This window comes from Xenopus laevis, chromosome 2S (genome assembly GCF_017654675.1).
Source record: "Xenopus laevis strain J_2021 chromosome 2S, Xenopus_laevis_v10.1, whole genome shotgun sequence".
Classification (NCBI taxonomy): Eukaryota; Metazoa; Chordata; class Amphibia; order Anura; family Pipidae; genus Xenopus; species Xenopus laevis.
In genome coordinates this window covers 106853194-106867652 of record NC_054374.1, presented here as the reverse complement: position 1 = coordinate 106867652, position 14459 = coordinate 106853194, and the positions used below count along the sequence as shown (strand labels likewise).

At 38.8% G+C, this 14459-nt stretch overlaps 1 protein-coding gene across 8 annotated transcripts in view; it reads left to right on the top strand.

Moving 5' to 3' along the window:
* LOC108709735 (guanine nucleotide exchange factor DBS) overlaps nucleotides 1-14459 on the top strand; it is a 105494-nt gene that overhangs the window by 60483 nt on the left and 30552 nt on the right. For 6 of the 8 annotated variants that reach the window (XM_041584242.1, XM_041584239.1, XM_041584240.1 and 3 more), the window contains 5 exons: nucleotides 4343-4457; nucleotides 6800-6890; nucleotides 9870-9989; nucleotides 11675-11791; nucleotides 13480-13629. In XM_041584242.1, coding sequence (XP_041440176.1) covers nucleotides 4343-4457; nucleotides 6800-6890; nucleotides 9870-9989; nucleotides 11675-11791; nucleotides 13480-13629 — 593 coding nt within the window. Of the gene's footprint in view, nucleotides 1-4342; nucleotides 4458-6051; nucleotides 6438-6799; nucleotides 6891-9869; nucleotides 9990-11674; nucleotides 11792-13479; nucleotides 13630-14459 lie in introns of those variants that run through there. The other 2 variants (XM_041584245.1, XM_041584246.1) reach the window with 2 other exon arrangements.

Here is a 14459-nt window from a genome sequence, read left to right as displayed (position 1 = left end):
TATACCTCAGAAACAGTCAGATTGGGATCAATCCACTGCAATTCCCAGTAGCTTATGTGAGACTCTTCTTTCTCGGGTGGGCCTTCACTTAGGGGAAAATTTACTAAAGTGCGAAGTGACTAACGCTGGCGAAAATTCGCCAGCGTGACGTCATTTCGGAACTTTGCAGAATTATAACAGAGTAACATCGCTAGCGAAAGAGACATACACTAACGATCATTTGCACGCTATCGCCAGACAAATTTTCACTCTGGCGAATGGACGTAACTGCGCAAATTCACTAAGCTGCTGATTATAATGAACGTTACCTCTTGCGCCAGACTTGCCTTCGCCACCTCAGACCAGGCGAAGTGCAATAGAGTAGATAGGAGTTCCTCAAAAAAAAGTCCCAAAAAACGCTGGCGGCTTTTCAGTTTTTCAGGGTGATAGGCTGCAAAAGATCGTAATTTTTTTTAGGGTACCCGGCTTCCCCCCTACATTTACTATACACTGGGCACATGTGTAGGGCATTATAACAACTCTATTTTCTTTTATTAGGGTGCCCGGGCCTGTGTAGTGTAATGTATTTGCTGCAACATGTACGTCCATTGAAATTTGACTTCCCGTCGTATGCAAATTAACCAATGCTAGCGCAACTTTGCTTTGCTTGCCGAATTAACATTAGTGAAACTTCATTGTTCCCCGCCCTTCGGATTTTAGTGAATTAGCGTTGTCCTGGCGAAGTGTGGCGATGTGAGCGAAGCCGTCGCTGGCGAATTTCCGGAAGTTAGTGAATTTGCCCCTTAATGTTGAAGGATGGGTTAACCACCCTGATTTCATACACAAAGCTTGTTTGAAATACATTTGTCCGCCAGAGGTTCTTTAAATCAGATAAAACACTTTAGTGATTGATATTGCACAAATTCTCTTTAGGGTAAGGCCACACTAAGCGATAGCGCGGCGATTTGACTCGCCGCGACTATTCGCCGCGACTTTTAATCCTCAATCGCTGGCGAAACTTTGGCGCTGGCGTCTATGGGAAATCGCGCAAAATCGCCAGCGTAAAAACACACGCGGCGATCTTTTTTCTATTGTCGCTCGAAATCGCCTCGCTAGGCGATTTCGAGCGACAATAGAAAAAAGATCGCCGCGTGTGTTTTTACGCAGCGATTCCCCATAGACGCCAGCGCCAAAGTTTCGCCAGCGATTGAGGATTAAAAGTCGCGGCGAATAGTCGCGGCGAGTCAAATCGCCGCGCTATCGCTTAGTGTGGCCTTACCCTTAGTGGGTGTTGCTCTTACAGATTTTAATCAGCAAGTGCTTTAGTCTTAAATCAGATAGTATACACACAATCACAGTGATGGCATTAGTACTTTGGTGAACAGTCACCAGTGCTAGGTGAAGCTTACTCCGGGAATCTTTCTATTCCTGAGCCTGGCCACTTGTGTCCCTCATCCACACAGCAGAGTACTAACCCTTATTAGCCTCCTTGTTGGAGCCTCTGACCGCTTAGCTAACTACCCAGGAAGTGAAGGAGCAGGAGCCAAAAGAGACTGAACACATCTGTGCTTTCCGTTTTATAACCAAGGGCAAATCTGACACCATACACTGCTAAGGGACCTGCTCCCCTCCTAATTATAATAAAGGACCCAACCTTGCTGGTAAACGAAAGGTTTACCAAACCTTTACCCTCTTACACTATGTCATGGAATAAAACTGCTGCTATTATTGTCAAAGGTAAAATATAATAAAAACTCATGTGGAATGCTGCCTTAAAACGAGTTTTGTTTTGCTGCTGTGTTGAAGAATACCTGACAGTATTGTGACAGGGTTTGCAAAAAGCTTTACATGATCTTTATGGTCTATTGAAATTGCAACAATTTTCTTCCTTTGTAAATAAAATTGCTCAGGTTTGTGGGGCCTTTAAAATTTTATTACGTTACATGTTAGGTTTCTCGGAGACATAAAAAAAGATATACTGGTGATAATATACAGTCTTTTAACATCAAAGTATGTTATGTGTTTCTTTTTTTAAACATTGATGGTAGCAGTGACCCTTTCATCAAAAAGGCTGAAGAGAGTTAAAAATGTACTCACGCATATTACTATTGCATTCTCATCTTGTATCCTATTCCATTTCTTACAACTTCACTTTTCTGTTTGCTTTCCATTGGGGGGGGGGGTACCTGGTGTAGTACTTGATGTCAGGTCTTCAAGTGCTTCCAGTAATACACCAACCTGGTGTAGGACAATGGGGGGGGGGGTACTTGAGCAAGTTTGAGATAAAAAGTGATTGTTTAACCAGAGCTCAAGGTGGGCCATGTGTGCTGTATTGCTCCAGCTTTGGCTTCACCACATTTTCCTCCTACCTCATTTTCTTCAATTGAGCAAACAATGGGAAAAATGAGGAACGACTAGTAAGTAGCACTTACATTCAAATGTGGTTCCAAGTCTAGATCTTCCCTCAGATCTTGAGCTAGTGACTCCATGGCAATATATAAGACACCCTTTATTTGCAAAACCTTTGTTAAATACGGTGTGCTCTTTATTTCTAAAAATAAATATGGACAGGCTCCAAAATACAGACTAGTATATTTGTTTTTATTTTTAATAATTTAAGCCTACTTGTTCTTCCTCAGATGTTGGGTTACTTCAGCCAGCCACCACCAGCCAGACTCTGAACCTCATTTGCTCTCCATAGCAGTGCTTGTGTGCAGCAGTCTGAGCTTTTAAAAGACTGAAATGCTATTTACTAGTTTATTATTAATATTATAAAGCAGATTTATTTTTTTCATGTGCTTTGGATTAAGCTGGCAACAGAGAGTTTACAGTGTAAAATGCCACAGTGAATATACATCAGCATTGAAGAAGTTTTTCTTTAAATGTGACCAGTCCCCTATTTTATTTCATGAATTAAAGTACAATCTATAGATAGCTATACTGTGACAGTTGTCCCAACTCAATGGTGTTTTACAAGAGTCCAGAGCCCTCTAGTGTTCATAAATAATAATTCAATCAGTTGTCTCTCAATGTTGTGGGGTTTATTTGCTAATAGCGATGAGCAAAATTTTTCACCAGGTTTCAGCATGAAAAAGACATCCATAGACTCCAATGTGTGGGAAAAAAATGTTGTGCATCAAAAAAAAATTGTCGCCAATTTTTCACCATTTCACAAATTTTCAGCAAAGCAAAATGGGTGAGATTCTCCCATCACTGTTCGCTAACCTTTCCTAGTACATGGGATGTATTCACTAACCTATCCTAGTATATGGCGTTTATTCGCTAACCTATCCTACAGATGCAGCCACTTTGGTTTGTCTGTTTGACACAGAATAACTAAACACAGATATCCCATTTATCTCATTTAACACAGAAAACTGCGTCACAACATCCCATCTAATTAAAGCATTCACCATTGTTCACAATGGTGCTTTGGTATGCTAATGAAAAGGTTAAATGCATTAAATGAGTTAAGATGACTTTAGATAACGCAGTTTCTTCAATTAACCATGAGTCATGACGCATTTATCTCACAAATCCAAGTGGCTTCATCTGTAGTTCATGGAGTTTATTCGCTAACCTGTCATAGAACATGGAGTTTATTCACTAACCTATCCTAGAACATGGGGTTTATAAAGGATAATTCAAAACCAAGCACCATATATTGTATTGTTTCCAACATCAGCCTGAAACTCTTCCTGGAATGCTTTGTGCATTGCAATGAATGGAGAGAAATGGGCACAGTGTCCTTGTGGAAAGTTGTGCAATTATTTAGCAGGAATATTAGCTTTTTGTCTGGACACATGGTGGCCAGACCTCATTGTTTTCAGTGTTTTTTTGATTATATAAAATGCAAATGCCCTCATCACCGTTAATGCAACATATCAGACATTCAGACAAGGCTTTCCATAAATAGTCTACCTTTGTTATACAGCAGTTTTAGAAAACCTGTCCTGTCTAATAAGTAGTGTGAAAAACAGGTAATGAGGAGAAATAGCGGAGCTCACCCACTCAGGGTCTTAGAAGCACATCTCCCCTCCAGCGGCATCCCGCGAGAACTCCACAGGCACAAGCAATCCCAACTCCACACAGAACAAGATGAGCTCAAATAGTGCGGGCACTCAGCCGGAAAAAATAGGGGATGTATTATCTTCATCAATTATGGCTTTATTCCAGCAAACAATGTGACATACAGTGGCAATCAATAGTGCAGTTCAGCCGAATCGTTTCGTGCCCAGAGTTACTGGCACTTCATCAGAGCTCTCTGTCTAATAAGTAGAAATGAGACTTCTATTATATAAGGCAAAGTTTAATAACTTAGAAGAATCACAGTAATCTAAATATTTAGTTTTTTTCCCTACAGGTGGACGAGGGGAAAATGGCTCCCCAGTCATCACATTTCCTGAATATCCAGCATTTAGTGAGATTCCAGAAAAAGAGTTCCAGAATGTACTCAGCTATCTGACAAGTGTGCCAGTGTAAGAAAATGTACATACATTTGGTGCTGATTTAATATTTACCTTTTAAAGTCTGTTTGAGATTCTTACCAAATGCTTATGAAAGTAATATTTGTGCTTCTAGTGTGTTTTTAGATGATTCGATTTATGAGCACTGGAAATTATTACCGTTACTGCATTTTTCAATCGCTGATAAGCAAATTCACGTTTCCCTTGGTTTCTAAAAGGTGGCCATACACAGGCAGATATTAAGCTGCTGGTTTGGGTCCTTGAGACCGATTCAACAGCTTACCTTCCAGTGTATGGGACCAGGGTCGGACTGGGGCACTGGGGGGTCACCATAGTGGTGTAGTAAATGAGTTAAGACCTTTCAACTTTGTGATTATGGCACCCTTTGGTTCTAAATGGGTGATGCCCAGCCACATATTCTGTTGCTTATCAGGACATCTACTTGTGCTGTGGCATCTGTTGAACTGTACAGAATGGCATTACCAGCTTATTGTTAATGGAAGTCCTTTAATTCTTTCATTATGTGCTTCTATTTTGACGATGAGTTTTATTGTCAATATGGTATCCAGAGGTTAGTTATAGGTCCTAACAGACAGAGAGAGAGCGAAAGAAACAAAGAAAGAAAGGAAATAGACCCTCCATCAGTGGTGTTACCTGTGCACTTTACAGCCATTCAGCGCATGGGAAAGCATCAAGCCTTAGTTTTATTTATAACTTAAAGAGAATTTGGAATGTAATAGATATTTATGCAGTATGTCGCCTCCCTTTCTCCAACTCTTCTAGCTTTACTCATGGTACATCTCCTGAAGGGGAACATCTAGCATCATGCCATGTGTAGTGTAAGACTAAATAAATATATGTATAGAAACCCAATAAAAACACCAATAATTAAGAAATAGTGCCAATCACTTAATAAATTAATCTGTTTTAAAGTGCCAGTTTAAATGGCCTAGTAATTAACATATTAAGACATTCCCTCTGTACATGATGACGTATTGAGGCAACTTGGGAATGGCAGGAACTATGACTCCCGTACGAGAGAAGGCATGGTGTGATCTGCTAGTTCCTACGATAGTTTCAGAATGACGCAACACACGGAAGTGATTTAAATCGTGTGTCCCGGGAAGATTTACATTCGCTTTGCAAAACGCACAAAAATCTTTTAGATGGCAATTATTTCATTTTTAAACCGATCCGAAATCAAATCATATAGGAAGGGGGTGAATCATCAGCCTGCTGCTCGGCACATACTTTTTGTCTTGCTCCTCTTTCCACTATAATCTCAAGAGGCAGTGGATTTGTGGTTTTGTAGATTACAATAGCCTTTGAGACCACAGTCCCAGTTACTCTGCCTCCTCCATCTTTGTGGTGTCCCAGGGACAGAAATTATCAGGCAGTAGAAAGTGGGACAACTCCACCTACTATTTTTTCATTTTCTTCCGACTTTATAAAATCAAACAGTGGGGTTTTTATCCTATTTAATCAATGGTCACTATAAATTAATTATACCAGCATAATCAACTTGGGAAAATGTATAAATTAATATTTATTAGCACTGCATTTTATATCACTAATGTTCTTTAAACAGTCACCTTTTTTTGTTTAAAGTCCTCCGCAGTGTTGTAATTAATTAATTGCTGTAATTAGCTATTCTGGCTAGTCACTTAACATTTGTCTTTTTACTGCCATAAGATGCTGTGATTGGTCCCAGCCCCCACTTAAGCGCTTGCACAGCATGTTTGATGCCTGGGAAATCACAGAGGCTAGAAGCAGAGGCATTCATTTGTAAGCAGCCAGTATACCATATGAAGCTAAACAGAGCAGAAAGGAGAAAAATAGCCAGTGTCAGTATTCTGGAATAGAGGAGGGGGTCTAGGATCTGTAAACAGAATCAATACATTGGCGGTGGGAAGGGGACTACCTTTCTGGGTGATTTCATAAGATTTATACAAGCCAAGGATATTCAATCTATGTGGATGCAAAAATGCTGCAGTGAGTGGATTTGTTTGTAACTGAATAGATAATGCAGTGTCTGCAATTGAGCAAAAGATGCGTGCGCACTGGAAGGCAAGTGGAACTGATGGTGCTAGAGAGAAAATCAAGGGCATGCAGAATCAAATCCTCAATGTGTGTAGCTAGGGAGGGAGTGACTGCTGGCAATGCATGGGCCAGGATCTGCTGCATGCACCTCACATGTGCTGGTGATGTCATTCCCATGTAAACCCATCTACATTTGTTCTGCTGTCACAGAACCAGGACTGGGTTAAAAAAAATGCAGCACAGTGACAAGAAGAGTGGCATGTGGATGAATCATACCCACAGTATCTATTCCTATTTCTGGCTTTCAATTTTAGTTTAGAAGATGCGGGAATTGGCTTCATCCTAGTGATCGACCGAAGACTGGACAAATGGACCTCAGTAAAAACATCCATTCTGAAGATTACGGTAAGCCTCACACTGCTTGTCCTTGTTTTCCCTATGCTAACATTACATCTAATATCCTTGATGATTATTTTATTCTGGGTTACGTGAAGTGCTAGCCTGACAATATTGCCTTGGATTTTGGTATATCATAATATTAATAATAAGCGTGACAGAGTCTTTGCCTTTATTTATTAAAATACAAATCATTCCTTGTCATTAAAACGGCTATTTAAAAGCTTTCACTATGCAAAATACATCTATTAAAAAGCTGGATGTATATAAATTGTTTCACTAGATATAGGGAATGTGCTGCATTAGTTACAGAGTAGTAACATATCTTCAAGGTAGAACCAATCTGAACACCTAATTACTACGTTTCCTACACTTTAATAAGTTATTGGTTGGCTAGATGCTGCCCACAATTCTTACATTTTTATACTGAATGTATGTCTTAGGCCTGAGGCATTATCAGTGGCACGCACATCAGTAATATATCTGCGATTTAAGACTAAATTCTGATTAATGAATGGACTTGAGTTATTTTCTTCATTCAGTGGGCTAGGTTAAATTATTGTGGCATTGTCATTTATTTCTGTATTATAGCTTGCACTGTAGGAGTGGGGGTTATTACATTGAATTTTAGAGTAGAGAGACATGCATTCACACAACATGTAGCTTCTGTAGTGTGTTATTTGTTCATTTTTATAACACTACTGTCATATACAGAGAGTATTTTAGAGAAAAAGAACCAGAGTTAGAGAAGAAGGTGGCCTTGCCAATGAAGGAGGATAGTGACACCAACCTGTTAAACAAAACTATAATATAACTCATTAAATCAGAGATTTCCAAACTTCTGCTATAAGAGTTGCAGTTGAACAACAGCTGAATGGCTCCAGATTGCACCTGCTTGATAGTAATACCAAGACATATTTTTCTCATGAGTTCATGTTTCTATGTCAGGACTACTTTCCTTGATCAACTGGAAACCTTCTGGTTCAGGTCAAATGCCTTCTCTGCCCTAGTCTAATACTGGCCCTGGACATAAACTATGGCCATTACTTCTGAAGCTGACCATACACAGGCAGATCCACTTGTTTGGCAAGGTCACCAAACAAGTAATCAGGGCATGATTTGTCCACCCGAAATTCTATTCCGAATTGGGCTCATAGGATCATAGAGAGGGGCCTACTGAGACCTGTCAGGCAAGAAGTGTAAGTAATATCTAGTTGATTTTCAGCCAGATATCAGTTTGGCAGGCCCATTGTGGACGCATTCAGGAGCCGATAAACTGCCATCTCGGTCTGGATGAATCCACTTGGCAGCATTCATAAGTCTATGTATGGCCAGCTTTATTTCCTCTATTATACATTATTCCATTGGGATATATTTGTGAAATTGCATGGGACATACAATAATATGTTGAGAAAGAAATTATTTGTCAATGCAAACCCCTCCCCCCACACCTCCTAAATAATGTCCTATGTGTTTTTGCTGTCTGTATTGATGTCTGCAAACTAGGATCACATCCTGCACAGGTTTTATTGGTGAAATCAGTCACTGATTTGTTGATATGTTGGTGCAGTAGGTCTAGATGTTTGTATAATATGGAGAAGGGAGGATAAGAATGACATCTGTTTTTTTTTCTGGCCCAACAGGCCAAGTTTTTTTGGCAAAATTCTAGCACAGTGAAAGTGTTTGCTCATCCTTAAAGGAACAGTAAAACAAGGGTAGAGAAATTATCTGTGTACTTGAATGGCCTAAACGGAACCCCGACCTGACACCCATCACCCAACATCTGATAGTCTTAAGTCTAAATGGGAGCAAATACCCACAGCCATTTCCAAAATCTAGTAGAAAGGTTGGACCAACTCTATATTAATGCCTGTAGTTTTAAAATGTAATGCACATATAAGTGTGGTGTTTGTTGTCCACATATTTTGGGTATGTAGTGTATACTGTATATTACCAGTGTGTAAAGCAATGGAAGGTGCTTATTTGGTGTTTCAGGCAGAAAGCATCCATTAATAGCAAAATACAGTGTAACCTCAATTTTACATCCCCTGATGTGTAATGTAAAATACTGCCTGTGCCAGGAATTCGAATTGTATCCTAGAATGTCCGGAATGTTAGGAGTAAAGGCATCTAAAACTAATTATTGAAAACTCAACTCTCAGTATCTCAAGCAATACTGCTCCACGGGTGTTCTACATAGAAACAAGGGCACCACTTGTCCTGTTCTTCTACCAGCCAATTAGTTACTAGTATTCTATTGTTTAAAAAGAGTAGTTTGTTTGAATAGGCTGTTACTGGACATGCTTAGCAGGTAACCACTTTCTGTATAGTCTATCTCGTACACTCTGTGCATTTTTTGGTTTAACACTTATTTTTAGCCCAAGCATGAACTACAGTGTCTCCTTTGTTCTGTCATTGGAATCTGTACTTCAGTGTTGCTCTTTATTGTTCTAGGAACTTTCACCAGATTATAGGTGTTATGTAAGCTGCCATTCTCATAAAAGCAGTTTTAGACATTAACACTTCAGTTTAAGGTGCAGAGAGAATTGCATTTACAGTATAAGTAGCGCAGCCATAGAGTTAGCTTTGAACATACAGTAGGCTAGACATTTTGCTGTACTGGCTTGCAGGGTCTATGCCTCTCTACAAACAAGTACAGGAACAGGTCTGTTTATTAAACAAAATGGGGTATATTTATCAATTAGAGGTCACCACAGTCATCTACAGTGATATTCCAACACTCTCCATTCATTTCTATGGGATTTTTAAAGCAGAATTTATCAATGAGTGAAAGTTCACTCTTTGATAAAAACGCCTTTCAAAATGCCATGGAAATAAATGGACAGTGGGGGAATGTCACAATGATTTCCACTGGCCCTCTGTAAAGATCCCATTTTTGGTCTAGAGGGGGGTTTTACCTTTTTTTTCGTTATTACTATTATATTTTATAAGACACAAGTAAAAAAACATATATTTTTTTCCTCACAGGCATCTTTTCCTGGGAATTTACAGCTTGTTATAGTCCTGCGCCCATCGGGACTATTGCAGCGCACCCTCTCGGATATTGCATTCAAATTCAACAAAGATGACTTTAAAATGAAAGTACCGGTAAGTATCCATTGATCCATTTTCACATTATCACATGGCAATAGGGTCTTGTAGAATGATATGTGAGCTTAATTGGGCTGATTCTCTGCCCTTGGACTAGGACTAAGCTTCAATAACATATTTTCTTACATTGTTCTTATTTCTTTTGTAAGACCAGGAATCCTTAAATTACTGCACATGCAACAAACATATATGTTTGGGCAATTGCTTCTGAAAAGCAATTTACTGTATGTTGTCAGTGTAAGCTTGGGTCCATAGTCACCAATTGCAAACAGGTCCACTCTTGTAATGCTTTGCAAAAATACTTCTGTAGTAATTGGCATAATTAACCCCTTAGGGTACACGCCAGTGTCATAGAACAGAGGAAACTTGTAGTTAAACACTAAGAGGAGAATAAACTGAATGGCCACACAATCTTGCAAATGAACACTGGAACAACCCTACTTACAGTCGCCAATACATTTTCTCCAATAATGGTTGTCACATGAATCCAGTATTATTACCACCAAACAGAAGAAGCATTTCCAGGCGAATGGGCCCATCTATTGCCTACCTACTTGCCTTTCTCTTCTGGTCAGGGGTAGTGGCGACGGGCTCTGTACTTCACAGGCCACACTTGGCTCAGCCGGCAATGGAATCTAGTCCTAGTTTCCCTGTTCACTGATTCCCTGTCTGGTGAGCCTCAGCTGCTCAGTTAGCTGGCCTACAATTATCTCTCGCCACCTACAGTGAACTCCATGGGTCTAACCTACCATTAGCTAACCTAATTCCTAACCTAACTCCTTCAGGTACCTCTTAAATGTGGTAAGCCCCAGGCTCCCTGGTATAATTCACTTATTTTCTCACATCCATCAAATAGTGGGCCATTACTCTTCCCCAGTATATAGCCTCTCTAGGGAAAAAGTGACACAGAGAAGAACCTGCCCTAGAACCTCCTCAATGGGATCTCTTTTCCATGACATAATGCTATTTACGTATAATAAAATTATTACATGTTTATGATATCTACCCCTTACACTTGCCATTCCTTGCCACTATAATTGGAACATATTGTACTTGTCACTATACATTTTAGTAGGGAAAAAAATGCAGCAGCGTGGGTCACAAGTTAGTGTACACCATCTGTAACTACATAAAGTACATAGTAAAATGCATTCTTTAGAGGTTTATGTCTATATTTATTCAAAAATGTAAAAATTTCAATCTAAAATAAGCAGATGCATAACAATTGGTGTAGTTACCCATTAGCGGGAAATTCAGCTTTAAATTTTTTTTTATGACTTTTTTTTTTTTAATGATTTCTAGGTGCTGCCTGGTTCCTAGTGTAATTAATCCCTGCCAAGTAATGATATTTCAAAATGAACTCATTTGGCTATCTGTGAGTTTTGGAACATATTTTCCTTGGCATATGCTGTATGTTTTGCATTTCTTTTAGAGCATCTCAGCCCACAAATCCCTTGCTCCTTTTGATTTTGGTTGGTTATTTGAATACTGGTTACAGCTGGTTATTTAAACATTGTCTTTTCAGGTCATTACATAAATAAAGACAGCTTATAAACAAATGTCCAGATTAGGCTCAGTGCATTCATTTACATGCAGAAAAGAGAAGGGCTAAAAACTGTTTGTTACCTAAAGGTATTGTATTCTTTGTCTGCCATATCTCTTTTATTTTCAAAACTGTACAGATCATAATGCTGAATTCAGCAACAGAACTCCATAGTTACATTGACAAGACCGAGCTGACCCGAGATCTTGGTGGCACACTGGATTACTGCCATAAGGACTGGCTCTCATATCGCACTGTAAGTCCCTTAGGCAGAGCTATTGCTTGGAGTCGAACAGATTGAGATTGTGATACAGTCTCCATAGACCTTAGTCACTCAGTGGGGGTCATTTATCAACACTGGGCAAATTTGCCCATGGGCAGTAACCCATGGCAACCAATCAAATTGCTGCATTTATTGTTCTACTTACAGCTGGCTTCAAAAAGCTAATCACTGATTGGTTGCTATAGGTAACTGCCCATAGGCAAATTTGCCCAGTGTTGATAAATGAGCCCCAGTGTGTGTAATATTCTGTAAAGCTGAAAATATTCATTTTGCATGATGCAAGGGATTTGGGCTTATTTATTAACACACCCATTAAATAATAAGATAAATAAAAGAATGTTTGCATTTTATATGGGTAAGACCACTATAAGAGATTGATTACAGCATCATATGAAATAAGGCAGAGGAAAGGGTTGCTATTATATGACTGTGTCCCTATGTTTAGAAAGAACCTATATATATCAGATATGGCCATTTTACCGTTGTTGAACTGTTTTTGAACTCCCAGCTGCTCCCTTTTGGGATATTGGACATTGTTGGAAGTTCAGCTGCTGTCGGCAGGACATGTACATATTAGAAATATCTAATAGTTATTACTCAGTGTGATATGCACATTTTTTCCTAATGCTTTTGGCCTTCTTTTAAACAGCCAATAAGCTTATTTTTTTAAACATCACATTTTTATACTGAATTGTGCACACTGTTTTATACTTTTGGTATCTCTGTTCATAAGCCTTCTGCATATATAAAAGCTTGTGGCTGCTATTGCTATTTCCCACGCCCCACCCTTCCCTTCTGACATCACCAAAGAAGCAGAGCAGGCGCATGTATATAAATTAGTGACGGCAGCGGTAATTAGTAGGCAACCAACCTGTCCACACTCTACTAAAAAGTGTTTATCTATATATTATAAGTTACCACAGAGTTCCATGACCAAAGCACAAGGCCCATGGCAAAGTGTATTTATACAGGTATTTATACATGGAACTCAGAGATGACTAATATCCTCATTTTCTATCACAACAAGGGCTACATTTATTAGAATAGGCACGTTTCAGTGAGTAATGTGACAAAAATTACATCACTGCTTATAACTTTTGATATCACTAATCATCATTTATAATGAATAATTTACGGGATTTTCACGGCTGTTGTGTCGTGTATATATAGATAGATATAAATATAAACAAGCCACATTTGATGCACTTGGAAAACAAAACTAGCTATGTACAGGTGCTAGTTACTCCTATATTATAAATTAACTAAAAAAAAGATTCATACTCACAGGACTTATGGTCAAATTAAAGAAGGAAACTTTTATTACTTATCGAATAAAAGTGTTCTTTAATATTAACGAAAATCCAGTGAGTGTGATTCTTTTTTGGTTAATTTATATATAGAAATAGATAGACCAATATATATGTCATTGTGCTTAACCACCTTAAAACTGCATATTTCATCTGTTATACAGTATGTTATACATACATTTATTGCATTTAATAGAAATGTTTATTTTAGAAGGATTTGATATACATATTTTTCACCTAATTATATTTTCATCATAGAAATACAAGATATTGCAGCCATTTTAAACCATATAAATGCAGTTATTTGATCATTTAGAACCCCTTTATTTTGTTTTTTTTTTTTAAATTTTTTAGGCTATTGAAAACTTTGCTGTCATGGTGAAACAGACAGCCCAAATGCTCCAGTCTTTTGGGACAGAGCTGGCAGAGACAGAGCTGCCAAATGACATTCTCTCCACAAGCTCACTGCTACATACGCACACAGAGAAAGAGGAAAAAATGAAGGTAATGCTGCAAAATATTTTAATCACTTCTTTATTTTTACAGCTAATGAGGTGGGGCTGTGTATGGCGAATGTCCCTTTATTTGGATATACTTATGATAATTGAAGCAAAGAGGAATGTGTATTCTGTTGCCTCAGTTTCATAATCTTCAGACACTGATAGAAAAGGGCAATGGCTCACAGGGCTCCCTGAATAGCCCTTTTACATTTTAATGGCAAAAGCCTGAACCATTAGGTACACTCATGGCTTACATAGTTACATAGTTACATAGTTAAATTGGGTTGAAAAAAGACAAAGTCCATCAAGTTCAACCCCTCCAAATGAAAACCCAGCATCCATACACACACCCCTCCCTACTTTTAATTAAAATTCTATATACCCATACCTATATTAACTATAGAGTTTAGTATCACAATAGCCTTTAATATTATGTCTGTTCAAAAAATCATCCAAGCCATTCTTAAAGGCATTAACTGAATCAGCCATCACAACATCACCCGGCAGTGCATTCCACAACCTCACTGTCCTGACTGTGAAGAACCCTCTACGTTGCTTCAAATGAAAGTTCTTTTCTTCTAGTCTAAAGGGGTGGCCTCTGGTACGGTGATCCACTTTATGGGTAAAAAGGTCCCCTGCCATTTGTCTATAATGTCCTCTAATGTACTTGTAAAGTGTAATCATGTCCCCTCGCAAGCGCCTTTTTTCCAGAGAAAACAACCCCAACCTTGACAGTCTACCCTCATAATTTAAGTCTTCCGTCCCTCTAACCAATTTAGTTGCACGTCTCTGCACTCTCTCCAGCTCATTTATATCCCTCTTAAGGACTGGAGT